This window comes from Narcine bancroftii, chromosome 4, assembly GCF_036971445.1.
Source record: "Narcine bancroftii isolate sNarBan1 chromosome 4, sNarBan1.hap1, whole genome shotgun sequence".
NCBI lineage: Eukaryota > Metazoa > Chordata > Chondrichthyes > Torpediniformes > Narcinidae > Narcine > Narcine bancroftii.
The window spans coordinates 285777930-285802397 of NC_091472.1; the positions used below are offsets into that span (position 1 = coordinate 285777930).

At 39.6% G+C, this 24468-nt stretch overlaps 1 protein-coding gene across 3 annotated transcripts; it reads left to right on the top strand.

The window, feature by feature from the left end:
* Window positions 1–555: 555 nt before the first annotated feature.
* On the top strand, window positions 556–19896 carry faima (Fas apoptotic inhibitory molecule a). 3 transcript variants are annotated; one of them, XM_069935269.1, is made up of 7 exons: window positions 556–937; window positions 2677–2744; window positions 4313–4443; window positions 6048–6276; window positions 11499–11548; window positions 15217–15301; window positions 17675–17731. In XM_069935269.1, exons 2-6 carry the CDS (start codon window positions 2738–2740, stop codon window positions 15292–15294), a joined length of 495 nt encoding a protein of 164 aa, XP_069791370.1. In that variant the 5' UTR covers window positions 556–937; window positions 2677–2737; the 3' UTR covers window positions 15295–15301; window positions 17675–17731. The 3 variants fall into 3 exon arrangements, with proteins under 3 accessions (XP_069791370.1, XP_069791368.1, XP_069791369.1); XM_069935267.1 differs by lacking the exon at window positions 15217–15301 and having other exon boundaries at window positions 565–937; window positions 17675–19896; XM_069935268.1 differs by lacking the exons at window positions 2677–2744; window positions 15217–15301 and having other exon boundaries at window positions 566–937; window positions 17675–19896.
* The last annotated feature ends 4572 nt before the right edge of the window (window positions 19897–24468 follow it).

Here is a 24468-nt window from a genome sequence, read left to right on the forward strand (position 1 = left end):
CTGATACCGGTGAACTTGGAGGAGTGGAAAGTAAGTTTGGGCTGTGAATAAAATAACTTTTCTGAATTCATACACGTTACATACATATGCGCTCAGAAAGCAAATGGGGGTTGTTAATAGTTTGATCTTGTTATTAGGTTTAAGGAAAATTAAAAGCAACTTTTGCTGAAAGAACCATCGTCTGGGTGAACTTCTATTGCTGCTGGGATTTGGAGTCCTCTGGGCTCCTGACATTGCCAGTCCTCAATGATTATCAGGCGAGGTCGGTGTTCAACCAGCGGCTCGATGTATTTGGGATAACGCTGGGCTTACCCGGTCAGGGCCTCAGCGACACCGCTCCCACGGGGCTGTCCGTTCTCGGATCACCGAACGGCTGCCACAAATACCGAAGAGAGTTGTGTCACTGCTCCCCCTCATCCGACGTCCGACGGGCCCACAGCCAACTGCGCAGTCGCATTGTGAGGGGCCCACAGCCAACTGCGCAGTCGCATTGTGAGGGGCCCACAGCCAACTGCGCAGTCGCATTGTGAGGGGCCCACAGCCAACTGCGCAGTCGCATTGTGAGGGGCCCACAGCCAACTGCGCAGTCGCATTGTGGGGGGGGAGGGGCCGCGGTTTCTCTCACGGAGCGAGCCAGCGGCCGCCTTCCGTCATGGCAGATCAGCCAATCACGCAGCGGAGCGTGAGGACGCGCACTCTCGCGAGGTTTCAGTCGCTGGCTGCTTCTCTCGCGCGCGCGCGCTCAGCGTCTCCCGTCAACCCGGTGGCGGAAAGGCCACCGATGCCGGGTTGTGTGTGTCTGGCGCAAGGTTGAAGGGAGATGCCGGTCAGCGTCGGATGCCGTGGCTCTCCATTTTACGTTGATGTAAAGAATAGGTGTTTTGTCGGGGTGGTTGATCGTTGCCATAGTTACTAGTTGACCCAGTGGTGCGCCAAGGTAAGAACCATTTAATGCATTGAGATGAAGCCTCCCCTCCCCCTATTTATATCCTTCAGCCAGTTGCTTTCGGTTTGATTGCAAGATTTCATTATGATTTAATTGCAATATTATCTTAATGTTTAGGTTTTTGTTTGGTCATGGCCATGTTGTAGCTTGTGGGAGATTCACGTAATGATGAATGAAATTGACAAGACTTTGTCTGAGATGGGTTTAACAGTTTCCCCTTTCATCCTGAACCTCAATTCCACTATAAGGTGACATTTGTTGGAAATGAGGCCACAAAAAAAAAGTAGAGTTGATAACACTACTTTGCATGATCCAGGGGGTGGATGTCTGGGGTGAGGGTCTTTTGAAGGGGTGCCGGGAGCTCCAGTAGGTTGTCAGGAGCTGGGGTGAGGGACCATTGTTGGGGTGTCGGGAGCTGGGATGCTTGCTGTAAACGCCCTCCGTCCAAAGCTGCCACACGCCACCCCGGTCCAACGCTCCACCACAAACCCCACCCCTTCCCCATCCAGAGTTCTCCTCGTTAGTTTGTCTTTGTTTTGCTCAAATCTGAAATCAGCGCAATTACTTAATGTAGCGCCATTTCTATTATCCAAAAAGTGTCTGGTCCAAAGGGTTTTGGATAAAGGATTCTGTACCAGTTTACACTGTAATTAATTCTTGGGTGGACACATTGATGGGATAGAATCAAGGCAGCAGCAGAATGGAGGTAAATGTCTGGAGGCAGCCAACATGGGTATGCATTTTCTTTGTAGTCCACTTTAGTTTAAAGTGTTAAAAACCTTTTGCAAGTTCAGAAAACCCCACGTAGTCATTAATATTGCCCCGTGTATTTTCTTTTTGGAGTTGTTGCCTGCTGAAAGCCATGAATGTTGACCTTCAGGAGGGATGGAATCCAGGACATAAATCTGTAAGTGGGTACCCCTTCTGACACCGAGTGGAGATCATATTTGAAGTTCCAGAATGCATGAACTAAGATGCCATGTAAATGCCTCTTCAAGTAAAGTCTTATGAGGTTGTGGATTCTGTATTTAGCAAAGATGGAGGAATTCAAGACAAAAAAAAAAACAAGTAGAGGTATAAATGTGTTATCTTTACATTGACAAGATTTAACCAGCAGGATGCCTCCTGAATTAGAGTGAGATTACAGGATAAAGTGTTAATGCTTCCAAGTTTGTTGAAAGTTAAAAATGGAAATTGTGAAGATCAGACAAAAGGATATGGAGAAATTGAATGTTAAGGGATGAAATTGCAGATGGAACCTGTGGGGAAGAACAGGAAAATGTAATTTAAGTGTGGTGATTATTAAATGTTGGTGTTGGGGGATCTGGATATCCTTCTAAAAGAAAACAGGAAATTAGAGTGAAATAAGAATATGTGTGGACCACTAGGTCCTCAGATATACTTTAATATTCAAATGAGATTTGATTAACTCAATTTTGCATTCCTAAGTAATCTTTCACCCCAACCCCTTTGTCATCAAGAATCTCTCTACCTCTTTCTTAAAAGTATTCAAAGACTCCTACTTCCAACACACTTCAAGAAAGACTTTGAGAGGAAAATGGTCAAAACTCCAGTAATCATAAGACCAGTCTAACCAAAACTTTGCTCCTGAGGCAAACACTCAATAATTAGAAGACAAGTAGAAAATGCAAAGAGATGGAGTACAATGATTTTCACAGTCCAGTTTTACCAGTATACCACAGCAAATTAATTATTGTCTTTATTTCAAGGGTTATCATCTTGTCTTGCCTCTGGATTTCAAGTTATTCGATCAAATGTGGAGAGACTTTAATGGCAGGTGAATCTCAGAGATCTTGGCTATATCAAAACAATTAAAAGCAAGCAAATTACTAATTCCTGGTAGCAATTTTTTGCTGGTCTCTGCCATTATTGAAGATTGTAATATTTGTGGAGTGAAACATGAAAGTCTGCAGATGCTATGATTGTATTAAAAATTTCAGAAACACTGGAGGAGCTCAGCAGGTCTCGTAGCATCTATAGGTCGTAAAAGCCCCTTTCACACTGGCAACCCACTAAATAGGCAAGTAAATGACCCATTTTGCTGTACCAGGTGAGCTGTTCACACTGGACCATGAATTCCCTCGTTCATGTGGATATCGTGGATCTGGGGGGAGGGGAGGGGGGGGGGCAACCTCCAGTGGTGATGTCCCGAGTGACATATTATGTATTCACAGGTCAGTGAAATCGTAGCAGGAATAAAGCACATATGCACACAATTTATAAGAGCGGGCGGGGGGAAGCACACACGATTTAATAAGACATACATTACGATGTATAAAAGACCGTGGGGGAAAAAATGTGTACAATTTCATAAGATATGCGTGCGCAATGTATAAAAGACCATGAGAAAATCTACTGCTGTGGTCTTCAGACTGTCCAAACTTAGGTCAAACCCACAGACCAGACTGTCATTATTCCCTGAACAAGACTATAACAACTATTTACTTAGCATTTACATTGTATTAGGTACTATAAATAATCTTGATGATTTAAAGCACAGGACCCTGTGGAAATTTAACTGTTTCACTTTATTTACCCTGTCTAGCATCCCCCTACAGGAGGTCCCCATCTGCACATATGACCAAATGTTTAAAAAAAAATTATGCAGTTGATAAGGATCCAACTATGACAGGGATACAGGGCATGTAAGAGCCAGAATGTAAGTTGATAGGGATCCAACTACGAAAGGGATACAGGGCCTGTAAGAGCCAGAATGTAAGCACTTACCTTGTTAGTCAGCGTCTGGAGTCCCGAGACTGGGCATAGCCATCTTGATTCATGTGCGAATGCTCAAGGTAGGCGCATATATGGCGCAGACTGGCGTTCAGTTGGCGCATGCACGAGAGTTCAGGATGTGATTTCAATACTGTCAAGGTGCTCAACTTTCGCACATGCACCAACCGAGCGCCCGTCTGCGAACTGACCGAAGGCTTGCACATGCACACAGGAATCAAGAGGCTGCGCCCAACCCTGGAATGCCGACTAACGAGATAACCATGGACCAGAATATGGCCAGATTTACCAAGATTAATTGACAAATTCAGGAAACTTTAAGTTGTTATTGTCAAATTTGCATTGGGAAAAAAAAATCATTAAAAAGTTTGCTTTAAGACTTCGGTACCCCATGGGGGGTGCAGGCACAATTCGAACTTGTGTCCATTCCGAGATGCGGCGGCCAATTCTTCGGTTCCAATTGCGCTCAGAAGTTGGGGACAGCCTGCAGTTTTAACATCAGGTTGCAGTAACGACACATGTAATTAAACTGCTGTCAGACAACCCATGACAAAGTTTGTAGCTAGTTTAAAAACAAACAGGAGGCATGAAGCTCTATTTTGTTTTATTTAGATAGAGCCACCCTGGAAAGGATGGCTGACCTGGTGGCATTGTGGGAAGTAGCTCTGAGTGATGGTATTCACAAAATAGAATTTGAACACGGCACCACCTCAGGAAAGCGAGTGGTGTATGTCGATGGAAAGGTATGATCTTTAAAATTTTTAAACTATATATCTCAGTTATAACATTTAATTTGTCATACTAGTCTTGATGTAAATCTGTTTCCCTGATGGATTAATAAATAGTGGAATACTAACCCTCACAAACTAGAATGTTTTGGCAATGGACCTTGATTAAGGTGTCATTTAGCTTTGCCAGTAGGCAGAGTGCAAAATTAGAAAAAAAACTATTCCTGGTGACTGTTCAATAATTTGAGGGGTTTAAAAAAAACCCACACCTGTGGCTGACACTTGTGAAGTGATGAATCATCTTATTTTCAAGAAGCCTTGAGTGTAGTACGGATGCTAGTCCTTTTGCGTTGGGGTCAGAAGTTTGTGCTTTCAAGTCCCAATCTGCAAACTAAAGTTGTGTGTTGGCTCCCATTCCACCGATGTACTGAGGGAAAGCCACATGGTTAGAAATGTTATCTTTAAGATGAAATGCTAAACTGGGCCCCTTTCCACTTTCCTCATTGATTATAGAAGATTCTGTTTACTGTCTTTAAAGAAGAATAAGGATATAGCCTATTATTCATTGCTCAGTTATGATTGACTTTTTTGACATTACCACATTGCTGTTTGTTGGAACTTGCTGTGTGAAACTGCTGCATTTTTAACTTCAAAAAATATTTAATTGTTTCTGTGTGCAATGTACTTTAATCATTAGGCGATTTTATGTCAGGGTTCTGCCTTGAGGCCGGCTACAGGAGAGGATGGATAACTAAAAAATTTACTTTTAAACAGCAGCCCTAAAAGGCTGCTCTATTCCTATCAAAAGGCACTTCATAGCACCATCTAGATCCGATGAAGGCCGCAGCGCCACCTGTCATAAATATGTGACGTGGCAATGGCAGTCTTCCCTCCCCATAATCCCCCACACAGCTGCAACCACTGTGTTTTCCAGAACAGTTCCAGCTGCGTGGGGATTATGGGGAGGGAAGACCACTGTTGCTCTGCCGTTTTTTGAGCCGCAGAGAGTGGCCTGAAGACTGGAGCGGCCACAGCCCCTGCCCCAGCAGTCTCCACCGACTACCCCTACCCAGTGGGGTGGGGCTGTCAGGCAGCGGGGAGTTGGGTCACGGGCTGATGGAATCATTAGCCAGCCACCTAGCGCACCTGTACATGCAGATCGATCGACAGAGCGCAGCACTCCACCAATTATCCCTCTCTGAGAGGGGTTCAAATATGCGGCTCAGAAACAGCTGTCATACATTCATAGAGGTAATTGGTGATGCATTTTGGCGGAGATTCTCTGCCTTTACATTTGGACTTTGCCCTATCTGAAAGGGGTATCGTAGCACAGTTTTGTGTAATAATTTAGGCGGCGTGGTTAGCACAACATTATGACAGTGCAGTAATCTGGACAAGGGTTTGAATCCTGCACTCTCTGAAAGGAGTTTAGACGTGTCCATGTCAGTTTTCCCTGGGGGCTCTGGTTTCCTCCCACCCTTCAAAATGTACCAGGGTTTCTAAGTTAATTGGGTGGCACAAGTTTGTTGGCTGAAATGGTCTGTTTCTGTGCTGTAATATATATGTCTAAATAAAATTTAAAAATATTTTGTGTGTAACAAACGGCATTTTGTTATCAGGAAATCATAAGAAGGGACTGGATGTTCAAACTTGTTGGGAAGGAAACCTTCACAGTTGGGGCAACTAAAACAAAAGCAACCATCAACATTGATGCAATTAGTGGTTTTGCATATGAATACACATTGGAGATCAATGGCAAAAGCCTGAAGAAGTATCTGGAGAATAGGTCTAAGATTACAAATACATGGCTCTTAAATGTAGATGGAGTCGATTCTCGGATTGTGCTCGGTAAGTGTACATGTGGGAATTTTTACTTTTTTCTTCTAAAAGCAGTTGTATATTTAAATTGACCTAATAAAGATAGCGTCGACCAATTATTCTAACTTGTATCTCCTAGTAATTGCAGTTCTTACTTTAATGAAAATAGTACCTGTTGTTTGAATTGATTAACAATCCAACACCTTGCTGAATTGTTATGTTCTATACAATCTATTAGTTACTCATGGTTATCTATATGGGGCCTGTAATTTGTTACCATCGCCTCTTAATAAGCCATTCTAGAATTATCCATACTATAAAACCACTGAAAGGAAAGTAGAAAATACATAAAACATTCAGCGTGTCAGGCAGCATCTGTGGAGACAGAAACACCAAAGATTTTGGGTCCAAACCCTGAATTAGATTGAAGTGCAAAGAAGGTGGGAAGTGGGAAATAAGAAGAATAAAAGGTAAAGTCTCTGATACGGTGGGAACGAAATAGATTGAAGTCACAATTAGAAGCCTAGCATGCTTCTTTAACTTTGTTATGTATTGCTAATAGCAGGGCTATGGACTGGTCTGTACTAATGCATGGTGGTGGGGGGGAACTGAGATGTTATCACAAATGGATGACTGGCCAAAGTGACCACTTCTGATACAGGTTGAAAGAAATAGTGAGGTAACGTGCAACTCCGATTATCTGAAATGGTTGAGACCTGGCCTATGTCGGATAAACATTTTTAAGGAGAAGTGGTCACTTTTTTTTAAAAAAAGCCCAGTAACAACTGCAAATTACTTGCAACGGTGTTTAAACAACAACCAACAAGAAGGGAAGGCTTTTTAAGCATTAAAATAATGATTGATTCTCACCAAAATAAGTGCTGGCCGCCACCAATCACTGACACTTCCCCAACAAGGCACCACTCCTGCCACTGGCAACCCAAGGTCCCTGATCAGTTTGGCTCCGAAAAATTTTGGATAAATGGTGATTTCTGATTTGTTTTGGATATCCTCATTTATCCAAAATTTTTAAATTATTTTGGCTATGAAGATTTCAGAGAATCCAAATTCTGATAATTGGAGTTTAACTGTATGTGGGAAAATTCAGAGGATGAAGTCTTGCTCCATAAGGTTTGTGTTGGGCCTCATCACAACAAAAGAAGGTCACAGGTGAGGGTCAGGGTTGGAGTGGGCAGGAGAATTAAATGGAGTTCTGTGAAAATTTTTTTCACTGCTCTCCCTTTAAAGCCAACTGAGAAGTTCAAGGTCACTTCTGCAAACTGAACATGTTGCTTCACAAAGTGCATTTGCTTTTTCCTGCATAGAAGAGGTCAGATTGTAAATACAAAATGTAGTACCCTAGATTGGAAGATTGTGTGGACCATAGCCTTTCCTGCAAAGACTATCAGGGTTTTTGGATAGTGCAAGAGGTGAAAGAACAGGTGTTGCCAATCCTGCAGCTGTCTGTGAACAAATACTCCTTTCTGGACATTTTTTCAGCCTTGTGGACTCTATATTAAATTCTCCAGTCTTGGATAACTGGCTCCTCCAATGCATTTTTATCAGAACTAAACATTTCTGCCAGTCATCCACTTGTGATTTTGGTTCCGTTTTTCTCTCTCTTGTCTCATGACCCTCCTTTTGGCACGTAATTCAAACGAAGAAGCATAATTGCTTTCTAATCAATTTGATCTCATTTTTCAGATATTCCCTTTGCAACTGAAAACTATTTCTGGCAAAAGGTCTCTATTTCTATTTCTACATGTGCTACTTGACCTCCTGAGTGTCTCTAGCATTTTTAATTTAATTTAATTTAATTCTAGTTTGCAGCATCTGCACACGCTCAAGTCCACACGCTCAAGTCCACACGCTCAAGTCCACACGCTCAAGTCCACACGCTCAAGTCCACACGCTCAAGTCCACACGCTCAAGTCCACACGCTCAAGTCCACACGCTCAAGTCCACACGCTCAAGTCCACACGCTCAAGTCCACACGCTCAAGTCCACACGCTCAAGTCCACACGCTCAAGTCCACACGCTCAAGTCCACACGCTCAAGTCCACACGCTCAAGTCCACACGCTCAAGTCCACACGCTCAAGTCCACACGCTCAAGTCCACACGCTCAAGTCCACACGCTCAAGTCCACACGCTCAAGTCCACACGCTCAAGTCCACACGCTCAAGTCCACACGCTCAAGTCCACACGCTCAAGTCCACACGCTCAAGTCCACACGCTCAAGTCCACACGCTCAAGTCCACACGCTCAAGTCCACACGCTCAAGTCCACACGCTCAAGTCCACACGCTCAAGTCCACACGCTCAAGTCCACACGCTCAAGTCCACACGCTCAAGTCCACACGCTCAAGTCCACACGCTCAAGTCCACACGCTCAAGTCCACACGCTCAAGTCCACACGCTCAAGTCCACACGCTCAAGTCCACACGCTCAAGTCCACACGCTCAAGTCCACACGCTCAAGTCCACACGCTCAAGTCCACACGCTCAAGTCCACACGCTCAAGTCCACACGCTCAAGTCCACACGCTCAAGTCCACACGCTCAAGTCCACACGCTCAAGTCCACACGCTCAAGTCCACACGCTCAAGTCCACACGCTCAAGTCCACACGCTCAAGTCCACACGCTCAAGTCCACACGCTCAAGTCCACACGCTCAAGTCCACACGCTCAAGTCCACACGCTCAAGTCCACACGCTTTCTGTGATCCTTGAATATATTTCCACTTGAATGTCCAAATATACAGCTGACCCGTCATTTCTTTGCCAAATATTTTAAATTGCTTTGTTACTTGCACCTACACCAAGATTGCCCTGGTCAAACTTGCAAATGATATTGTTCTCAGTAACAATAAACCATTCCTACGTTGTCATCCATGCGCTTACCTTGACAATCACTGTCAATTCTATTCCATGATTTCCATGCCTTTTTTTCTGTGGATTCAGTTTTTTTTTTATATTACACATAATTCCAATATTTTCCGTGATCTCAAACTAGCCCTGCGAAAGCATTGCAAAGTTTTGTTCCATGTGCCGTTCCATTCAATTTTTTCCTTCCAACATAGAAGGAGTCCATTTCGCCCATCAATTACATGCAGGCTTTTGGAGAAATCCAATCTACCCTTTATTTCTCTGTCATCAATTCTTTCATATATCCATTATCTCTAAGTCTCTCATCACCTAAGGATAGTGCCTTTGTGAAAAGCCCTGGTGTCTGTGTTCCAATGATCTGCAAAGCTAGTGTGGAATATATGCCTTCCTTTCCACTTAGTGGGACTCTAGGATGTATGCTTTAGCCTACTGTCCTACATCCATGACTGTGTGGGTAGGCACAATTCAAATGTCATCTACAAATTAGCTGATGACACCATGGTCGTCAGCAGCATCACAGACAACAATAAGGAAGATAGATCAGCTAGTTGAGTGATGTCACAACAATAACCTTGCACCAAATATTAGCAAAATCCAAGAGTTGATTGTGGACTTTAGGAGGGAGAAATGGGGAGAACGCTAACCAGTCCTCATTGAGGGGTTAGCAGTGGAAAGGTAAAGAACTTCACATTCCTGATGTAATCATGAAGAAGGCTTACCAATGGCTATACTTTGTGAGGAGATTTAGCATGTCACCAAAGACTCTTGCAAATTTCTACAGGTGTACTGTTTAGAGCAGGGGTGTCAAACTCAAATTCACCGAGGGCCAAAATTAAAAACTTGGACTAAGTCGAGGGCCGAACTAAATATTTATTGAAAATTTTCAACAACATCTGCATGTTTTCTCTCAACATATGTAATCTTAAACTTTTTCTTATTAAAATAAATGTTTAATAATAGTTTTGGTTAAATTCTTTCCATAAGAATCATTAACAAATAAGAAATAAAATATTCAATAAATAATATTTCTCTCTAGCCTTTAAGCCAAGGATCGCACGTTGCTGAGAAGCATGCCAGGGAGCGGAGGTCTGCAGGGAGCCCTCCCCAGCCCAGCCAGAAAACCTGAGCAGCATCCCCCCCCCGCCCCCTCTCCCTCCTCCGCCTGCCGCAACCGTCGCCAACAACCCAAGGAGTCCCTGCTGGTCTTGCCATCTCACCGGGAATACCGTGAGAGCGGTGGAACTCGTCCGCGATCTCCACCCCAGCGGAAAGTCCGATGCCCAGCAGCACCCACCCACAGATGAAGCTCAATGAGACGCAGAGGTGACCCACCACGTCCAGCCACATGGAGCTAGGCGGCGGGTCCGCTGGAGCTAGGCGGCGGGTCCGCTGGAGCTAGGCGGCGGGTCCGCTGGAGCTAGGCGGCGGGTCCGCTGGAGCTAGGCGGCGGGTCCGCTGGAGCTAGGCGGCGGGTCCGCTGGAGCTAGGCGGCGGGTCCGTTGTATCGGCGCCGCTGTGAATATTTAATTAACTTTCCCGTTAACTATATCGGTGTACTGCTGTGCCTGCTGTGGAAGTGCTAAAAACTACGATGGTGGTGCCTGCTGTTGTGCATGTGCTATACTTGCGCGGCGGCCAGCGGGCCAACTCTAATATATATTTAATATGATCTTGCGGGCCAAATATAATTATATCGAGGGCCAGAGTTTGACATGTGTGGTTTAGAGCATTCTGATTAGTTGAATCATTTTCTGATAGGGAGATACTGATGCACAGGGCAGGAAAAACTACAGAGAGTTGTGGACTCAGCCAGTGCCATCATAGGCTTCAGTATTCACTCCATTTACTACACCCAGAAGAGACAGTGTCATCAGAAACTAGCCTCTATCCTGAATGATCCTCACCAGTCAGAGCATGCCTCTTCACACTGCTGCCATCAGGAAGGAGATACAGAAGCCTGAATACGGACACCTAGCAACACAAAAATCACTTCTTCCCCTCTACCATCAGATTTCTGAATGGACAATGAACCACAAACCCTACCTCACTTTCTCTTCTATTTGCACTTATTTTTTTATTTTAAAATATGATTTTTAGTGATATTTTCACCTGTAATGCTGCATAAAGCAACAAATTTTGTGACCTGTTCATGACAATGTTCTGATTCTTCTGTATTCCTTGAATTTAACTTAAATTACATTTTTTTGTAAATAAATAGAATCAGATGTTGTTTGAAGTAAAAAAAATATATGTAATGATGGAGGATTTTTGTTCAGAAATGCAAGAAGAGAGAAATTGAAATCAAATCTAATCATTAACATTCAGTTTATTTCTTTGATAATTTGGTCATTTTGTCTTACTTATTATAGAGAAAGACACAATGGATGTTTGGTGCAATGGGAAGAAGGTAGAGACAGCGGTAAGATTTTGAAATTACTCGATTCATTCTCTTTGTATCGTGAGGTTGGCATACTCACAAAACTTGCATGTTTCTCGATTTAAATTTTCCTTTCATGGTATCTTAAACAAGGTGAAATTTGAGTGAATCCATATATTAATAAATATAGAACTTTAACATTTGCAGTAAAATCCCCATTATCCAGAATTCAATCAACCAGAAACTCACACAACTGGCCAAAAAAAATTAAGTGAGTAATAAGTGAGTAAATGGATGGATAAATGGAAATAAATAAGTCTGGGCAGGTGGGAATGCTAGGACTTTGTTGGAAACACACAGGTTTCCCCTGCTGAACAAGCAATGTGTGCACATTTCTTTCACTGTCACCACTTGTATGGAGGTAAGTTGGGTTGTCAGTGTGAGGAACGTGCGCCAAGGGCCTGACCGGGACACTCTCATGGAGAGGAGTCTGGTTGTCGGCATGAGGAAGGTGTGCTGAGGGCCTGACTGGGCACTTGAATCGGAGCTGGCTGGCTGCAGATTGAATATGGAGGGGGAATGATGGCAGCGATGTTGAGACTTTGCAGTCAAGGTGCAAATTTTAGACCCGGCGTAGAAGATGTCCCCAGATTTTGAAACATTCAGTCAGTGGACAGCCCTGGTTATACCCCGGCCACAGATCTGGTTGAATAAAGCTACATTGGAATAAAATGGCAGCACCCAGGATGAAGAGCCAGCAAATGCTCACCACTGGGTCAACTCTTCCAAAGGGTCTCCATATCCCCGCCTAGTAAGAGTTTATTAGTTTTTGGTCTATTAGTAAGGCTTGTAACCTTGGGGAATTGGGTTAATTATTACAGTGGCATGTTTTTAGCGTAGTGGGTAGCTGCCTTCAAATTTAATTTTTGTAAGTTACGGGAATTACCTGGTTAAAGTGAACTTTACATAATTCAAGACTACAGTACTGATTTTCTTCAAATTACTATGCATTTTGCACTGTCTTGTCTTTTTAAACTGTGTATTTTTTTTTCACTCTATGAACCATACTGACCAAAATGCACACAAACATTTTCCTCTTGAATATAGTGTCATTTTCTCCCCTTTTCCCCCTCCCTCCTTCACCCCCCCTCCCCACCCACTCAAGGTTCAACATATATGATGCATTAAACAATGTCATCACACAATGAAAATAAACAAGAAATTTGTGTTTTCTACTTTTACATACTGGGTCAGTTCATTTCGTCTTCTCCTTCTGTCATTTTAGGTGGTGGAGGTCCGCGGTAGGACTTCTCTGTTGTGTTCCATGTATGGTTCCCAAATTTGTTCGAATACTGTTATGTTATTTCTTAAATTATATGTTATTTTTTCCAGTGGAATACATTTATTCATTTCTATGTACCATGGCTATATTCTCAGGTTATCTTCTAATTTCCAGATTGACATAATACATTTTTTTGCTACAGCTAAGACTATCATAATAAATCTTTTTTGTGCTCCATCCAAGTCGAGTCCAAGTTCTTTACTTCTTGTATTACTTAGAAGAAAGACCTCTGGATTTTTTGGTATGTTGCTTTTTGTGATTTTATTTAATACCTGATTTAGATCTTCCCAAAACTTTTCCACTTTCTCACATGCCCAAATTGCATGTACTGTTGTTCCCGTTTCCTTCTTACAGTGAAAACATCTGTCTGATACTGTTGGGTCCCAATTATTTACCTTTTGGGGCGTGGTGTATAGCTTGTGTAACCAATTATATTGTATCATGTGTAAACTCGTGTTTATTGTATTTCTCATAGTTCCGGAGCATAGCTTTTCCCATGTTTCATTCTTTATTTTTATGTTTAGATCTTGTTCCCATTTTTGTTTGGGTTTACAGCTTGTTTCCTCGTTTTCTTTCTCTTGCAGTTTGATGTACATGTTTGTTATAAATTTTTTAATTATCATTCTGTCTGTAATCACATATTCAAAATTTCTTCCTTCTGGTAACCTCAGTCTGCTTCCCAATTTGTCCTTTAAGTAGGTTTTCAGTTGGTGGTATGCAAACCTTGTACCGTGAGTTATACCATATTTGCACATCATTTGTTCAAAAGATAATAATTTATGTCCCAAAAAACCATTTTCTATTCTTTTGATCCATTTTCTCTCCCATTCTCTAAAGGAAAGGTTATCCATTGTGAAGGGGATTAGTTGATTTTGCGTCAATATTAATTTTGGTGGTTGATCATTTGTTTTTTTTCCTTTCTACGTGAATCTTCTTCCAAATGTTGAGCAGATGGTGCAGTACTGGTGAATTCCCATGTTGCACCAGCTTTTCATCCCACTTATATAATATATGTTCAGGTACCTTCTCCCCTATTTTATCTAGCTCTAATCTGGTCCAATCTGGTTTTTCCCTTGTTTGATAAAAATCTGATAGGGTTCTTAATTGTGCTGCTCTATAATCATTCTTAAAGTTTGGTAACTGTAAGCCCCCTTGTTTGTACCATTCTGTTAATTTATCTAGCGCTATTCTCGGTTTCCCCCCTTTCCATAAGAATTTCCTTATTATTTTCTTTAGCTCCTTGAAGAATTTCTCTGTTAGGTGAATTGGTAACGATTGGATTAGGTATTGTATCCTTGGGAAGATATTCATTTGAATGCAATTTACCCTTCCTATCAGTGTTAGTGGTCAATCTTTCCAATGTTCTAAGTCATTTTGTAATTTCTTCATTAATGGCTGATAATTTAGTTTGTATAGATGGCCTAGATTATTATCTAGTTGAATACCTAGGTATCGGATTGCTTGTGTTTGCCATCTAAATGGTGATTCTTTCTTAAACTACCGAACGATAAAACACAAGGAGAGGATGAATTTCCAATAGAATTTTATAAAACATTTAAAGACTTATTAATTCCTCCTCTCCTGGAAGTAATGAACCAGATTGAAGAAACACAAAACATGCCAGATTCATGCAAAACAGCAATAATTACAGTAATACCAAAGACGGGGAAAGATCCACTAACACCAGCATCTTATAGACCAATATCTCTATTCACACAGATTATAAGATAATAGCTAAACTATTAGCAAACAGATTGGCCAACTGTGTACCAAAAAAGTAAAACTAGATCAAACTGGATTTATTAAGAAAAGACTAACAACGGACAATATCTGTAAGTTTATTAATTTAATCCATGCAGTACAAGGAAACAAGATGCCAACAGTGGCGGTTGCCTTAGTCGCAGAGAAAGCCTTTGACAGAGTAGAATGGAATTATTTATTCAAAGTACTACAGAGGTTCAACCTACCAGAGAAATATATTAATTGGATTAAAGCATTATATAAGGGACTATTGGCGAAGGTGACAGTAAATGGATATATATCAAACCAATTTAAATTAAGCAGGTCAACTAGGCAGGGATGTCCACTATCTCCCTCACTGTTCGCGTTAGCTATAGAACCACTGGCAGAACTGATAAGAACAGAAAATAAAATGAGAGGGATAAAAATAAAAGAGAAAGAATATAAAATCAGTCTATTTGCAGATGATGTCATAGTATACTTAACAGAACCAGAAATATCAATAAAAGAATTACATAAGAAATTGAAGGAATATGGAGAAGTATCAGGGTACAAGATCAACGCAAATAAAAGTGAAGCGATGCCCATGAATAATGCGGATTTCACAAACTGTGTATTCTTAATGCAGGTGTATTACTTAGGCCTTGGAAGAGTGAGTCTCAGTCAGCAGGAAAATTTGCATATCCGACTTCCGCCATCCCCATAGGTACCCGGTAATGGGGATTCTACTGTACTTTGTATTTGAAAGTTGATGCTTTATTACTCCACTTTAGTTTAGAAAATGTGAAATTGTACCTGTTGAGTTTCTGCTTCATATTCAAACAAATTAAATGGCTCAACTAATTAGGATAATAATTAACTGGGCCAGAAAGCCCAGCAAGATTTTGAGGTCATCCAAAACTGTACTCCCTTTGTCCTAAGTTACAAAAAATTATGTTTGGCCCCCAATCCTTTGCTTGTTGACCTACACTGACTCCCAGTAAAATAAAGCTTTAATTTTAATTATCATCCTTGGTTTTTGTATCCCTCTGTGATTTCTCTCCTCCCTAGTTATGATCTCTAACACATTTCTTTTCAGATGTCCTCCCTCATCCAAAACTGGTCCTTGGAGCATTCTAGATTATAAATGCTCTACCTGTGGTGGCCCAGCCTTCAGGTGCCAGACGATTAATTCTTTCCCTCTTCCCAAGACCTCACTGCCTCTCTACCTCCTTTTGAGAATTTTGTCCTAATTTCTCCCAGTGTGCCTCAGTGCAAAATCTTGTTTGATAGTGCTGCAGTCAAGCATCTGGATACATTTTGCTTCATATAATATAAATATTGGGAAATATTCAGCAGGTGAGACAGCATTTGCAAAGTAAGATAGAAAATTAAAATTTTGGTCTATTATCTTTCATCAGAAAAAAACAAACTTGCAGGATCTATATTATTACATTTAATTTCAACATGTTATGTTGTACAAGTTTATTTCTTTTTAAACCAACTCTTGCATCTGGTAGTGCCTGGAACATAAATTGCTCCAAATCTCTCGGAATCAATGAAGCCAAACACTAATTTAATTTCCCATTTCTCATCAACTTTGCACGGTATTCATGTGTGGATATTGAGCAAGGAGATCATTTGAATCAAATATCTATTAGACAATTGTACAACCTCTGCAATTCTGGGTCACCCTTCAAGAAAACCCAAAGAAATACCAAAGCACTGATTGCTGCCATGATCTTAAAAAATTGAAAGCTGCATACCAAATGGTTTCCCACTCTTTTTTTATCCGCCTCTATACTTGATCAATTTTCTTCTCTGTAATATATATTGTATATGTATAATATGATTTGATCATTTCCCTTTATAATTGCTTGAGAACATATAGGCAGTTGTTTTTGATTTATTAACGAAAAAGTCCATTCCAAAGAGGCATTGAGTTTTTCTCTGTTTATTTGCACTTTTACCACAGTAATCTATACTTAAAATAATTAATAAATGGACAATAAACTATTAATTTGTTAATATTTTCAAAATTGCACGGTCAAAGAAATTACCTAGACCAGTTCCATGTTCTTCGTTCTAACAGAACTAAAGCAAATTCAAAAACTAAAATTATTTATATTTTACATGCAGAAAAAGACCTTGGCTTCAGGCGGTAGCAATAGAAACACTCAAAAGAATGTCAACAAACATCTGCAAGCTGCTAAAAATTGGCAGTTTATGGTTTTTAAGTCATTTTCAATAATTTTAACCCTTGCATAATATTTGTGGATAAATATATATTGAAGCTATAATATGCAGCGATCTTGATAAATGTATTTGCTTCTGTTTCTATGCTCATTTACCACATGTATCTTAACGTATCTCCTCTAACTTGTGATCCAAAATTTTTTTGCCATTTGTGCTGGAGTTGTAGACTTTTTAAATAATTAATTTGTTGAATTAAGTATTCTTTAAATATCATGGGTTTTTTTACTTGCTCATTCTGCTACAAAATTAATTTGACATCTGATTTTAATTGTAATAGTTTCACCTTTTACTCAGATTAAATAATTTTTATTTTAAATTTAGATATACAGCAAGGCCATTTGAGCTCATGAGTCCATCCTGCCCAATTGACACCCAATTAACACCCAATACACCCCGATGGTGGGAGGAAACCGGAGCCCCGGGGGAAATCCCACACAGACACGCGAATAACATACAAACTCCTTGCAGCTTGGGATTTGAACCCCAATCTCAAATGCTGGTGCAGTAAAGGCATTGCACTAACCTCTGGGCTAACCGTGCTGAAACAGTGTGTTTCTAACTTCCAGGATGTGCACTTAATGCTTGGTATTATTGCACTTATTATTAATGAAAGATTTCAGCTGAAATGTCAAACTCTTGACTTGTACTTCAAGAGCAGTGTACTCTTCTGATGTTATGCCTGAGCTCTTCTCTTTATCACATTGAAAGCTCATTTGCATGTCATTTATTTTTATGATTATTAAATAATTACAATCTATCCTCAAACCAAATGTCATAATTATCCAAATTTTAGCTGTTTTTGAGAACAGGGTAAAATACAATTCCTCTCCTTTGTCTTTCCTTTAATGTAGGGAGAATTTGTTGAAGATGGCACTGAAACACACTTTTCTATTGGTAATCATGACTGCTGCATTAAAGCTGTTAGCAGTGGGAAACGAAAAGAAGGAATCATCCACACTCTTATCATGGACGACCAAGAAATTCCAGAAATTGTTGAGTAACTTCCTGAGTGACAGCTGTGCATAGGAACATATTGTCATAACATTGAGTACATGTTGGTGATGAAAGAATACTATTTCTGATCTGTTAAGAAAATTCATGTTTCAGTCCATAATCACATGCTAGTTATAATAATGAATAGTTAATTTTAACCTATTCTTGCTTTCAAAGCATTTGAAACAATGTACAATTTTTGTACATTGAGAGATGAGCAAGATATCTATATGCTTCTGCTATGGATGTAAGATGAATAATAAGTAACAGGTATAAAATATGAGGTTTTTTTTTTAAAAAAGCCCATTGGGATTCATTTTTAGCTTGCTAAACTGTCACTGTGTTTGGGTCCCCACAAAAAAATGGTGACATTGGACTTAGACTTTTGGAAATCTTCTTTTACACCGAGGAACGTGCACTGAAACGAACATGAACAATTTCTGGTGGGACACAGTCAGTTGATCACAACTTCTGACAATTTGCTGCACGCCAATCTGAGCACGGAATCGCTCTGTGGACACTTTCATCACAGCAGCATCATAAATCACGGCTGCCTTGAAGAAGGAAAAAGAATGCTATATTCCGTGAGAAATGTCAGGAGACCTGATTGAGGAGACAACGTAAGAAGAGCCTGGCAGAAAGTAGTACCATTTCTCTTCTCCAGGCGTGAGAATCTCCACCCAGTTGAACTATACACAAATTTTTTTTTTAAATTAGGACAACAAATGTATATCAGAATGAACTGCATTCCACTGAAAATAGTTGTAGTGGGCATATATGTGTGTGCCTGAATCTGGTGTTGATTGATTTATTGATGAAAGAGATGAGGGTTAGCATTTCAGACCATATTTGTCTGGCAAATGGTCTTTGACATGAAGCTTTTATTCTGTCTCTCTTTCCACAGATGCTATCTAAATTCTTCATGTTTCCAGTATTTTCTGGGTTTTTTAGATTTCCAAATTTGACAGTTTCTATTTGATGTCTTGTAATAAGTAAAAATTACCCTACAAAATAGCATATGTGGGATTATTAAGTTTCATCTGGGCTCCCCTGCCTGGTTATGTTGTTGGTATCCACTGATACATGGAGGGGGTCACTAATTTGCTTTGAGGACTACGATTTTGTATGCTTTGTACAAGAAAGACTCTCATGCTATGTGGACAATGTCACCTCTCTTCCATATTTTGATGAACCAAGATGTCTCGCCATTCTTCGGGATCAGGCTTGGAATCCAGTTCCCTGCTGCTTATTCTCCAGCACTGGTTCTCGTCTTTGGTTCGCTAAGTTATGCAACATGCCACAGTGAAGAATCTGTTCCTGGGTGCCACATATGGCAGGATTTCCTTGTACCAATGCATGCAAGATCATCTAATTGTTGGATGACTGTGGGACTTGCGGAAATGGGTTTTGCATGCATAGTATTGTTCTGATTCTGGCACTGGGAAAAAGGTCTGGAATGCATGTTTAGGTAATGCACAGAAATGTGCGATCCAATTCCTATCAGGAAATAAGCTCTAGTATGATTTATGCTGGACTAAGTAGAATTGTCTGTGATTTGTGTATAAAAATTTTCACTGACCAACCCACTTTTTAAACTGTCATGTTTTATTTTGAAATTTCTATTTTATTGACTTTTCATCCAGTAACTGCATGAAATCTTACTATTTTGTGCAAGTAGGCACTGTGCATCCGAATTTTAAAAATTACAGGAGACCAAATAAAATAGCACTAATTTTATGTACCACACTATATATTACACATATGTAAAATTAGGTAAGATTCTGTACTTGGGTTTGAATTGCAAGGCATAAGCAAATTTTAAGCATAATAAATGGTGGTTGAGTTGATTCATGTCCAGGTTGCAATCAAATGTATTGGTACAACAATGGGTAGGCCATTGGACTATCTAAAGAGGAATTGTATGTTTCAGGATTTTAGGTTAGAATTTTCTTTACTATTTTACACTGAGCTAAATTGTCTAAGGTATGCATAATATATTGCTACAGACATTTTTACAGAAGACTTTGATATTGATTTTTTTTATATAGTCTTTAATACAAATAAATAATTTTGCATTGTAGTTGTCTGATTTTGTCCAAACATTAAAACAAAATTCATCTGAGTTTGTGATTTCTATCCTGATATTTTTATTTTCCTGTAAATCTCAAAGTTGCAAGATATTCTATAAATTTAAAAGAAATTGAAACCTGTTTTGCCATGAACTTGATTATATTTCATGGGCAGTATTCTTGTGTTGACATTTAGCTCATGTATTCCTTCACCTCAAGCCATCCCTTTGGACCCTGAACTTCTAATTGATCAATACTTTCTTCCTCTACCCCAACCCCACATCAGTACTAATCATCTTCCATCTACCCCACACTCATTACCTGCCAAGCCATAACTTTATAACTTATTTATTCAATCTCCCCTGTTTTGTGGTTTGATCCTTACACATTTTGCAATTTCTTTCTTTTTTACTCCCCACATTAAAAACATAAATTGGGGGAGTGGGCCATTCCATCCCACAAACCTGTTCCTGTATAACTGCCATATTCCTTGATCCTTTTATATCCAGAGATTGACCAACCAGTTCTGAATGCACACAAGTCTCCACACCCTTCCAGGGTAAAGAATTGTAAATATTGTGCATTTTGAATGATGAAACCTAATTGGCAATCAACTCCCACGACAATGTGCCAATTCATGTCTCCTTAGCCAGGGAAAATATTCTTCCTCTATCTAGCCATGTAAGAATTTTGTGTTATTCAAAAAGGTTCACCTCACATTCTTTCAAAGTAAAGAATAAAGGTTTAACTTTCTCATTCTCTTTTCACAGGTCAGTCCAGTCAAGTAAATTTTTTCATTGCCCTTTTTATTGCAATGAAGACCAAAGGAGACTAAAAGTGAGGTGTCATCAAAACACTATGTAACCATAGTGGGATATCTTTAGTCATGTAATTCCAATCCTCGATCCAAAAAACTTCAATGCACTATGTACCTTATTAACTGTTCCCTGCACTTGCAATTTTCATGTTTTCTCTAACAAATTGAATAATCTTTTATTCCCACATTGTGCTTCGTCTGACATGGTGTTGCCTACTTGCTTAGATTGTCTACATCCATTTGAACCTCACTTCTCATATTTCAGCTTATCAGCAAACTTGGAAATATTACATTACAGAGGCAAATAGTGATTAATTTGAATGTATATTTTTCTCATTTCCATGTCATACACCCCAGTTATTCATTTCCACGTTCCAATTATTCCCTTGAATAATGTCAACTGTAAATTCTTATTCAGCCAATTTTTGTTTACCTAGAATGTTTAACTTCTGAATCGAGCACATTTAATGGCCTGAGGAATGTAGCCACTGATCATGTGGGTTTGAGGGTTTCCATCCTTCTTGTATAGCAATACCAAAGTATAGTTTGTCTATCAAAAACCATTTTTCGAGTTAAAAATAAGAGATTAATCTTACAAGTTCATACTAAATTGTGCCAACATTAACTGCTTTTGATAATGTTTAGAATTTTAAAATTTCTTGCATTTAAATTCCAAACTGGAAGCATTTGGAAATGTAGGGCAAGTGTCCTGTTCTGTCACTGAACTTGGCTGAGTCCAGGAGCATAGCTCAGATATGTTGAACTGGAGGGCGAATGCAGTCACCTATCAGCTTTATACCAACCAAGACCACCCTGCCACTGATTTGAATGGGGTAGATTTTCTTCTGAACATGAGACGCATTTAAAAGCATTCAAGACCTTTAACGGCTTAAATAGTCCAAAGATCACCAGTGCTGCCCAGGAGCAGAACTGTGGGATCCATTGTAGGTTCTACTCACTGTTCACAGGTAACTTCTGTCTCAGGATAATTCACACAGTGGCATGTTTCAACCCATACTAATTGCATTATAAATATTTAATAAAGCATCACAGGTTAGGAGAAATTTAATCACCCACAGTTATGAGCCAAGGATACAGATAATTGAGTTTTTGTTGGAGAATTTGACCCTGTAACTAAATTGAATTGCTAGATTAATAAGTATTAAGAATATTAGAAGCAGAAACTAGAATAGAACTGGACCATCATTCATTAAAATTATGGCTAATCTTGCTCCTCAAAGCCACATTCCTGTTTCATCTCATCCTTTGAATTCCTGAGTATCTATTCATCTCAATCATGAATATGCTCAAATGACTGAGCATACACACTTATCTAGGTTAGGGAATTCTAAAAATGTACAACAGAATGACTGAGGACATTTATTTTAATCCAAGAACAACACAGCAGGTCCATCTGCCCTTGTGGTAAAATCTTCAGCTAGAGGAAATAGTCACTAAATATTCTTTGATAATTCATTTCAAAATCATGTTTTGTCCAGAATCCCTCCTTCTACAGCCACGATTGCACTGTGAAAGTTTGTATTTTGAGCCATCCAAAAATGACAATTATTAAGTAAAATACAGAATTGCCTAGCTGTGTTAGGAAAAACCACATTTTCACTGAAAGCAGACACTGGGTTTTCTACAGAAAAGCTAAATTAGAATTTAAAATAATTATTCAAAGCCACTTTCTAAATGAATTGTTCAACAAGTTTACGGGAGTTTAGAGCGATCTGACAGAACCTGTTCCCAATTGATTTAACAACTGACTGATCGATCTGTCAAGATCACTACAGAAGGAAAAAGGCACTTTCAAGCAGGGAAAACACCCATGTTAAGGCAGAGGTTCTTCGCCCTTACGGCTAAAGACATACCATTCTGAATTCGCCATAGCTGGCTCCAAGGAGGCAATTCCAGCCCTTCTCGGGGAAGGATAATCGGCGGAGTGCTGCGCTCTGCTGCCTGACCTGAAAGTACAGCTGCTGCAAGCAGCTGGTTTGAGGCGGGCTGATGATGCCATCTCCCCACTCACCCCTCTCCCTCCATGATCCCCTCAATGTAGGGGCCACGACCAGGTGGGAGCCAGCAGGGGCCATTGGGGAGCCATCAGGGGCAGCCGGTGTAGGCTGTGATAGCCTCACCGGGCCATTTTTGCCTTATGGGCTGTTCTCTGCGGCTCAAAATGCAGCAGAGCAATGGCCGTCTTCCCTACCCATAATTCCCCACGCAGCTGGAACTGTTCCAGGGACCACAGAGCGGTTCCAGCTGCGTGGGGGATTATAGGTAGGGAAGACAGCCATTTCTCTGTTGCATATTTGTGACAGGTGGGGCTACTGCACCAGTTGCCTTGGCTCCGGAGGGTGCTATGAGGGGCTTCTCGATATGAATGTGACACTGAAGCTGCCTTTTAGGCCTGCTGTCTGAAAGGCAAGTTTTAAGTTTTCGATCTGCTCTTGTAGCCAGCCTCCAGGCAGAGGCCTGACATGAAATGGCCTAAAGACTTCCCTCTGTAATAAACTATATCTCTCCCTTTGAACTTCAGCAAATATTTCCTTTGAATTTCTTTTTTTTTAAACTTTATTTAAAATTTTATGACATGAATAAAATAAAAATTACATTTAAAGAAATAATAAAAAATAAGATAATAAAAATTAGAATACTACATCATTAAGCTACACAAATTAACCCCCCCCCCAATAATTATAACACAACATTAATCATCTAATTTAAAATTAATCCAACCCTCCCCCCAAAATAAAGAGTGAAGAATTAATTAACAATGTTGCAAATAAAATAGAAAAAAACCCACTTTCAAAAAAAGGATAAAACTTAACAACAAAAAATAAATAAATAAAAAATTACTAACAAAAAAATATCAATACTAAAATAATACCCTTAAACATATATTTAAATCAAACATAATTCATGTATTTAACAAATGAAATCCACTTTAAAACTAAATTCAAATATTAAAATCATATATCAACCACATATCTGTTATACAAAAAATCATAATAATACATAAATACAGAATTTCCATTAATACCAAGTTTCCTTTATAATTCATCGAGAGAACAAAAACATCCCTTAGAAAAACAGTCTGATAAACTTTTTATTACCTTCCCCTCCCCTTATATAAAAAAAAGAAAAAAAAACTTCAAACTCTTATAAAATTCTCCATATTCTTCATTTATAACATCTTCAAAATTCTCTATCAAAATTAACTTAATTTTATTAAACTCTTCTCCCTCAATGTATTTGTACTTAATTTTCTTCTTCTTCTTATCACCTTTCCCCTCATCTTCCTCTTCATCTAATTCAACATCCTCAATTTTTGACTTATCTTCTGTGACATCATCCTCTTAAAAAAGAAAGAAAAAAGAAAAAAAAACCCAAAAAAGAGAAAAAAGGAGAGAAAAAAAACCTCCTAATTCCCTCTTAATTACAATCAAAACAAAAAGAGTTAAAAAAAAATTATTATTATTTATTTTTTTAAAAATAATTTTAAAAAACCTTCACTTCTTAACCCAAAAATTAAAAAGAAAAAAAAACAGGTCGGAGGTCACAACTACCTCCTCCTGTTTAAACCGCCCAAAGTGGTAACTCCCCCAAAATATTGGGTGTGAGATAACTCACAGGTAGCTGTGACTTCTGGAAACTAGTGCCCACCCAGTTCCCTCTCCCAACTCCCATTTCTTTAAACTATCATCATTATTTAAACTATTTAAACTCTTTTCAAAAAAAAAAAAAGATTTATTTTTTTAAA

Coding starts and splice junctions, on each gene's coding strand:
- faima (XM_069935267.1), top strand. Junction 4,444..6,047: donor TGGTGTATGTCGATGGAAAG/GTATGATCTTTA, acceptor TTTTGTTATCAG/GAAATCATAAGAAGGGACTG. Junction 6,277..11,498: donor CGATTCTCGGATTGTGCTCG/GTAAGTGTACAT, acceptor TACTTATTATAG/AGAAAGACACAATGGATGTT.